This window comes from Rhododendron vialii, chromosome 2a (genome assembly GCF_030253575.1).
Source record: "Rhododendron vialii isolate Sample 1 chromosome 2a, ASM3025357v1".
NCBI classification, from domain to species: domain Eukaryota; kingdom Viridiplantae; phylum Streptophyta; class Magnoliopsida; order Ericales; family Ericaceae; genus Rhododendron; species Rhododendron vialii.
Window position 1 is genome coordinate 11,846,955 of NC_080558.1, and position 8,267 is coordinate 11,855,221.

Genomic DNA, 8,267 nt, shown 5'->3' on the forward strand with positions numbered 1-8,267 from the left:
CCACGTTGCCCGAAGACTGTTCGAGTTGAGCACGAGACGAGAAGGGTGAGGATCCAAATCTAAGCCAGCGTACCCCCACTGAAACGACGTCGTTTGTCTTACTCCTCTTTGGTTTTCTTTTTTTGTAAAGCAAGTGATTAGTGATCAGCTAGATGTGAATGAAGCAAAAATTACTTTTCCTCGGTTCATTTTAATTGACAATACAAATTGCAAGAAACTTAAATTGGTGTAGTCAATAAAACGGGTGAGGTAGCATCAAGATTTTTCATGAAATTACCAGAAAACAGATCTTGGAAATGGCTGTAACTTCAAACTAGCTTTTCTGCTGAAGAGAACACGATTCAAGCATTGATTTTTATACAGGGTGTCATATGAACTACGGAATAATCGTGCAACAAATATAATCACAAACAGAACAAATTTTGAAAAACGCTCTCAAGACTCTTTTTCATTTAATAATAAGCAATAACTCCTTTAGCCCAAAGGCTTACAACTTATTATATAGGCAGAAAACCCTAACGTAATTGATTTGTACAAAAAGGAAGCCAAATCAATTAATTAACGAAAATTACCAAAAACGAAAAAATTGGAATTATAGCAAAATCAGAAAATGGGAAAAATCTTAAGACTTTTAATTTCCAAAAAGAACAGCTTAATTCAGATTTTCCTTCCCCGAGTAATTGGCAAGTCAAATCTTTCATTAAACGGCAAAAACCAAAGGCCACGGCGAAGCCATGGGTCTTGACCGTTCGGTTGTTTTGGATCGAACATGGATGGGCCCAATGCCTAACTCCACAATTTCATAATTACAGCTTTGCCACTCTAGGCTTGAAATGCCTAAAGTACTCTTCTTCTATGGCATCGATCTGCATCAGATTTAAAGAAATAGAAGGGCTCCAATTAGCTATCGTTTTACACCAGCATGCATCAATTAAGGACTACCTAGGACCTGAGACTTGTTGTGACGACATGTAGGAAAACGTGTTGTGTGAGCCCCTGGACCTGCTATTAGAATTAGCATTTGCTTGTGGAACCAGCACCAACCCATTCTGCTCATTGTGCGCTTCGATTCTTGGAACCTCCGTCCTTCTCTGGTCAAAAAATGGCAGAAAGCTGAGGGACTCAACCCGCGGCACACCCACTGGATATCCGCCTTCCAACATGCCAACCACATTAGCCATGCTCGGCCTCAACGCTGGGTCTTGGTGCACACAACATAAAGCCACACGAATGAGTTTTTCAACCTCCGCCTCGCTTGTGACCCGTCCCTCAAGTCTCGGATCCACAAGCTCCAAGTACCGCCTTTGCTTGTGCATTTCCAAAGCAAATAGTGGGAAGAAAATTGAATGCTCCAACCCTGACGGAGATGATGATTGGTCATTTTCTGTATCCCCGTTATGTATTTGGAGTGACCAGTTCTTTCTTCCCCTCACTATTTCTAGTAACACCATTCCATAACTGTATACATCAGACTTATCAGTTATTGGAGAGTTACTCAACCAGTCTGGTGCGACATAGCCTCGGGTTCCTCTCATGGTTGTAAACAAACCAGATTGCTCACGGCTTAGCAGTTTTGAAATCCCAAAATCTGATATTTTCACTTGTAGATTATCATCAAGCAGAATGTTTTCTGGCTTCACATCACAATGGATGATCTTCTGCTCGCAAGAACTATGCAAGTATGCAAGACCCCGTGCTGTACCGATTGCAATCTTAAATCTCTCTTCCCATTCCAGAACATATCCATTCCCAAAGAGCACCCGATCCAACGAACCCCGGTTCATGTATTCGTAAACCAGAAACCGTTGCCTCCCTCGTGCACAGAAGCCCTTTAGCCTAACCAAATTGACATGGCGTATGTTCCCAATTATAGCAATCTCAGTGCAGAATTCTCTCTTTCCCTCAACGCCCAAACTAGTAATCTTCTTCACTGCAACAACAGATTCATCTGGTAGCATGCCTTTGTATACAGTCCCAAATCCTCCGGAACCAATTTTTGTCCTGAAATTCTCTGTTGCAACCACAAGCTCTTTGTAACCAAACCTCACCGGCAAGCCTGGGATACCGTCTATCTCAAGCTCTATCGATGAGTTTCTAGACTTCCATTTTCTGGAACAAACAATTCCAACCACTACTAATGTGATTAACAAGAACACAAATGAAGGTAACAGTACCAAACCTGCAATGGGGAAAAGTTGGTTTCTTCTACTATCATTTTTACCATATGGGCCTGCAAAAGTGGATACGTGTAGAGCCTTTATGTAACCCATCCGATCTGTTGTAGAATTTGCAATAATTGAGCCCAAAAGGTTTTCAAGCAAATAACAGGAACCGGAAGAATTATCGTGGAACAATCCCAAACAGGAACAATTCATTGAACAAAGATGCTCACAACCGGATAAGTTGACACCACGCACACGAGGCTCACTAAAATCATTTAAGGAATAGTCCATACCATCTCCCAGTTTCATATAAGAAGTTGGTACTTTTAAATCATCATTTCCACTAGCATTACAAGCTGATGGCAAAGAGTAAGAATCATAGACGGTCGAACAACCATCATTTGTGTCGTTATTAACATGAAACCCTGGAGGACATGAGCATTGTGCGGGCACGGGCATGGCATAACAGACTCCAATTTTGCCGCAAATGTATGGAATTCGACAGTCATCAACTGGACCACTGAATTCCTCTACCCACTTTGAGCTATCGTAGTTTTTAATACTAAACCTGCCATTGTATTCCAACTTAGCAATACGAAACTTGGACACACCCAAAGCCAATTGGACCACAACTACCGAGCTGTTTCCCCCAACTAGAAACAGACCAGTTTCGTTCATTACCATGTACGAAGCTGGAAGGTTCGAAAGCTTATGAGTCCTTGTGTCCATTGATAACTTCCAATAAGTCAGCCCCTTCCAAGTCATCACCACGTCGCTGCCACCATCGCCGGTGAGGGTGAACTGGTAATCACCCATCGACAAGTTTACCTCGGATATAGCACTGACCAGCGATTGTCCAACTGGTAACCTGTTTGGCATAAATCAAACAATAATCATAAAACCTCAAACTATTAAAATTGGCATGAATAAGTAACATCATGAACACAAGTAATACAAGTTATGGTGAACTGATGTTAAGAAAGTTAGGTATGAGAGTAACAAGAAGCACGACGGTTCGCTGTTCTAAGGTTATGTTGCATGTTTCAAAGGCCAAGTACAACTCCTAGTTATCTTCACCTTGCACAATCGATGGGAGACAAGGGTGTCAAATCGGGGTCGGAATACTTAAATGTTTTGTAGTAGTCTGATTAGTGCTGTTAAATGTACCAAACTACTCGGTTGGACTTGTTTTCAGCTCATTGAAAGGTCGTTCAAGATCAGTTTGGCTCTATAAAATCACCAACCAAACTCGAAGACATGTTTCACTTATTCAAATCAATCTTCAATTAAATACTACTGAAATCTATGGGTTACTTGAGCTTGGTTTATGTTACTCATTAAAAGCTCGTTCGGAATCGTTTCCACTAATAAACAAACTTGTGAGAAATTTTAAACTAGACTAACAATTGACTGTTTGGTTCGTTTATCAACTCTAAGTCCAATTCTAGATAACTCTTTTCCATAGGCCCCTATTGGCCTTAACTTCTCATACTAAACAACCTTGCAAATAGAAAAATAGTTTTAACACAAATATCCAGACACACAGTCCAAATAGTTTCACTCCTACGAGTAATTATTCAACGTTCCTAGAGTACCACGTGGCGTAGCCTGCGTGGTACTCCAAACTATTTATGTTGCGATGAACTTTCCAATAGGGTCATTCATTTTTCTTAGGTGGTTGGGAGCTAGACAATAACTTATATTGTGTGGTTGTGGTGACGATTTTTTAACTGCGGAGAGTACATACTAGCGTTGTTAGATTAAAGATTTGAAGTGAGAGTAAAACTAAATCAATTTAGTATTGGTTTCCAAATTTGCCATTTTCATAATTCATCACAATGGGTACACTGTTGCAAATGCAATTTCGAAATTTATCATGTTTTTTAAACTTATTATTTTTGAAATTTATCATAATAAACAAAAAAAATTGGCCGTAAATCAAATATTCAATTTTATTTCTTGAATCAAATATCCCGTTGGCTTTAAATTTCGGCATGAATGACAAAAATTAGAGGCGGACTTGGCAATGGAAATGTGGTTGCATTCAACTTTATTAGGGTAAAATGGGTGAATTAGACATTTATAGAAGAGAGCAATGCTATGTGCACAACTTTAAAACAAAACTCCGGACACAGTTGTATCCAAAACCGTTGGATGTACATTGACTCACATGTATCCAACAGTTTCGATTTCAGACACAGTTGTATTTTAAAATTGTGTTGCTAGAATTTTTGTTTATACATAGGATGTAAACATAATGAAAGATGATGTCATGGATTGGAACATAACAGGGGTGATCTTAAGAACATTACTCTTAGAAGGGAAAAAGAAAAAAAATACAATAATGCTACGGTCACTCCTCAGTAAGAGGGGAGTGTTTGGAAAGTGACCGAGATGCGTGACCATAGCATTTCCGAAAAAACAACAAAAAGAGTGAAAATTTAGGAAACTTTTAAAAGTTGTAGCAATACCGTTGTCCAAAAACAATAGTGTCGGTGGGGTAATCAAAACTTTCCCACAACGAGCGATCAAACTGGTCGCGCAAAACTAGATTACCAGAGTCCTGTAGCTCAAACAGGTCAACCGGAGACCTCAACGGCGGCGTGGACCACACGAACTTCCCGTCGCCGTCTTGGACGTGAATACCGGTGGGGGAGAAGCGGATGTTGGCGTCGGAGGGGGAACTGCGGTAGGCGGACCAGAGGATGTTGCGGAAACTAAGGATCAAACCAGAACACAAACACACACACAAACACAGAGACAAAGATTTACGTGGTTCCCCAAAATCGGGTACGTCCACGGGGGGCAGCCAGATTATATTTAGGAGGAGGAGGATTACAAATCACTCAAACTCACACTCTCTCAAACTGATACAAAATCAGATACGTTTCTGATTTCCCACTCTCTGGTCTCTCACTCAAGAGAGATACAAAAACATGGAGCAAAGCTCGAATTTTATAGGCTGTGCAAACTTCACTGTTCATGGCCATGCGAGGATCAATGCAAATCCACGCCTGAGATTTTTCCTGATTTGAGCGTGGCTTGAGAAATCTTCATAGGCTGCCAATCTTTGACTTCAATCACCCACATGGGAGAATGAATTGCATTCAATGCAACCCACGCCAAATCTTCTGAGTAAATGCAAATCTGCATTTGTATAGGATGGAGCCAAAACATGGCCTCAAAAGTCAACAATCTCCACCTTGGCGACAATTCTCCAAGATCCGATGCTGCCCCCAATGCGCCCTTAGGCGCTCTGAACCGGAGAGATGTTGATCAAGTCCAAACAATGATTGAACTTGATCCCAGTAACAACCTTTGTCAACATATCAGCTGGGTTGTCTGCAGTGGCAATCTTTTCAAGCAATATGTCCCCTTCTTCTAGAATTTCCCGAACAAAGTGAAAACGGACATCTATATGCTTTGTCCTGGTATGGTGCACCTGATTCTTTGCCAAATGAATGGCACTCTGACTATCGCAATAGACATTGATGTGCTCCTGTTTGGCACCCAAATCACCAATCAAACCCTGCAACCAGATGGCTTCTTTTATGGCCTCAGTCACCGCCATATATTCAGCCTCCGTAGTAGATAGTGCAACCGTGGACTGTAAAGTCGAACGCCAACTAACTGGTCCTCCTGCCATAGTGAAAACATAACCAGTAGTTGACCGCCTCTTATCCAGATCACCAGCGTAATTTGAATCTACATAACCAACTGCAAGCTGATCACCAAATTTCTGATCTCTCCCAAATTTTAGGCCAACATTAACTGTTCCCTGAATGTATCTGAGAATCCATTTCACGGCCTGCCAATGACCCTTTCCTGGATCATGCATATATCTGCTAACCATACTGACAGCGTGTGAAATATCGGGTCTGGTACATACCATTGCATACATCAAGGATCCCACAGCGTTGGCATACGGAACTTGGGCCATCTGTTTTCGTTCCGCATCAGTACGAGGTGACATCGAAGCGCTGAGCTTAAAGTGCGGGGCTAACGGTGTACTAACGGGTTTAGCTTTGCCATCTATGCCAAACCGTTGGAGTACAGTCTTCAGATACTGAGTCTGCGATAAGCAAACTGTGCCCTGCTTCCTGTTGCGCTGAATCTCCATCCCAATGACCTTCTTTGCTTCTCCAAGGTCTTTCATTTCGAATTCTGAACTCAGTTGTGCCTTCAACCGAGAAATCTCCACCTTGCTCTTAGATGCAATTAGCATATCATCAACATATAAGAGCAAATAGATAAAGGAACCATCCCGAAGTTTACGAAAGTAAACACAATGGTCAAAACTGCTGCGAGTATACCTCTGCGTAGCCATAAACTGATCAAATCTCTTGTACCATTGTCGTGGCGACTGCTTTAGGCCATATAGTGACTTGCGAAGACGGCAAGCCCAATTTTCCTTTCCAGAGACCTTGAAACCATCTGGTTGTGACATATAGATCTCTTCGTCCAAGTCGCCATGCAAAAATGCAGTCTTAACATCGAGTTGCTGTAACTCGAGGTCGTACTGCGCAACCAAAGATAATAGAATGCGAATCGATGCATGCTTCACCACTGGAGAGAAGACCTCATTGTAGTCAATCCCTTCGCGCTGAGCATAACCCTTTGCCACCAATCTGGCCTTATGTCTAACACCACCCTTGACCGAACTGTCCTCTTTGTTGGCATAGACCCATTTGCATCCTATTGCTTTATTCCCTTTGGGAAGTGGTACCAGCTCCCAAGTCTTATTCTTGTGAAGAGAACTCATCTCCTCATTCATAGCCTGCTTCCATTGAGAACTGTCAGAACCTGAAACGGCCTCCCTATACGTATTCGGAACACCTGTGATAACCGGAAGGGCGTATGCAACCATACCATCATATCGGGCAGGTTTTCGAATCTCCCTCCTCGGACAGCTAGTAGCAATAGACTGTGATGGCGCTATAGCCTCGGGAACTGAAACATCATCAGACTCAGAACTCGAATCTGAAACATCACTGTGGTGCTCCTGTGGTGGCGAAATGGTAGGAACTTGAACTACAGGAACCTCTAGCTCCACCTGCTCTGACTGCTCCACCTGATCTGAACACCTTGGAATGGTGTTAACCTTTCGAGAGTTGGTTTGAAGCATGGCCGACTCATCGAAAGTAACATCTCGGCTGGTAATAATCTTCTTAGACTCCGGGCACCAGAGTCTATAGGCCTTTACACCTGGAGTAAAGCCAACAAATATAGCCTTCCTAGCTCGAGGATCCAGCTTAGATTCTGTGACATGAAAATAAGCAGGACAACCAAATACATGCAGCCGATCGTAATCAATCGAAGATTGACCAAAGTATACCTCCATGGGAGTCCGTCCGCCAAGTGCCTCTGACGGTAGCCTGTTGATCAACTGACAGGCATAGGCGACTGCCTCTCCCCAAAATACTTTGCTCAAACCGGCGTTGGACAACATACACCGCACCTTAGTCACCAAAGTGCGGTTCATCCTCTCTGCAACTCCATTTTGCTGTGGAGTCTTCGCGGCGGTGAAATGTCGGACTATCCCCTCCTCCTGACAGATTTTGAGAAAGGGATCTGAAGTATACTCACCACCGTTGTCTGACCGAAGTACCTTGATTTTTCTGCCAGTCTGAGTCTCCACCCTCTGCTTCCAACGAAGGAAGGTGTCAAGGACCTCGTCCTTGCGTTTCATGGGATAAACCCATACTCTCCGTGAAAAATCATCAATAAACGTGACAAACCACCGTTTGCCACCAAAAGTTGCTGTCGTTGTGGGCCCCCAAACATCTGAATGAACATAATCCAGAATACCCTTCGTACGATGAACTGCGGTGCCAAATTTGACCCTGGTCTGTTTGCCCAGAACACAGTGCTCACAGAATCCAAACTTCCCTGTCTTGGCCCCCTTTAGGAGACCTTTCTTCACCAATCCTTGTAAAGCTTTCTCTCCGGCATGACCTAGGCGCATGTGCCAGAGTCGGGAAATGTCATCTGTAGCATCATCTGAGCTGCTGTTGGAGATGGCTACTCCTCCTGTAACTGTGCGCCCGTCGAGGAAGTATAAATTTCCCCTCCGAGTGCCTTTCAGGACCACTAATGCACCATGGG

The 8,267-nt window shown here is 42.9% G+C and overlaps 1 protein-coding gene across 1 annotated transcript; it reads right to left on the reverse strand.

Annotated features, from left to right (window-relative positions):
• Positions 1 to 420: 420 nt before the first annotated feature.
• On the reverse strand, positions 421 to 5,315 carry LOC131317133 (G-type lectin S-receptor-like serine/threonine-protein kinase At5g35370). Its single transcript, XM_058346702.1, has 3 exons — positions 5,251 to 5,315; positions 4,634 to 4,879; positions 421 to 3,030 (listed from the first exon to the last, which is right to left on the reverse strand). Exons 1-3 carry the CDS (start codon positions 5,313 to 5,315, stop codon positions 939 to 941), a joined length of 2,403 nt encoding a protein of 800 aa, XP_058202685.1. The 3' UTR covers positions 421 to 938.
• Positions 5,316 to 8,267: the final 2,952 nt, after the last annotated feature.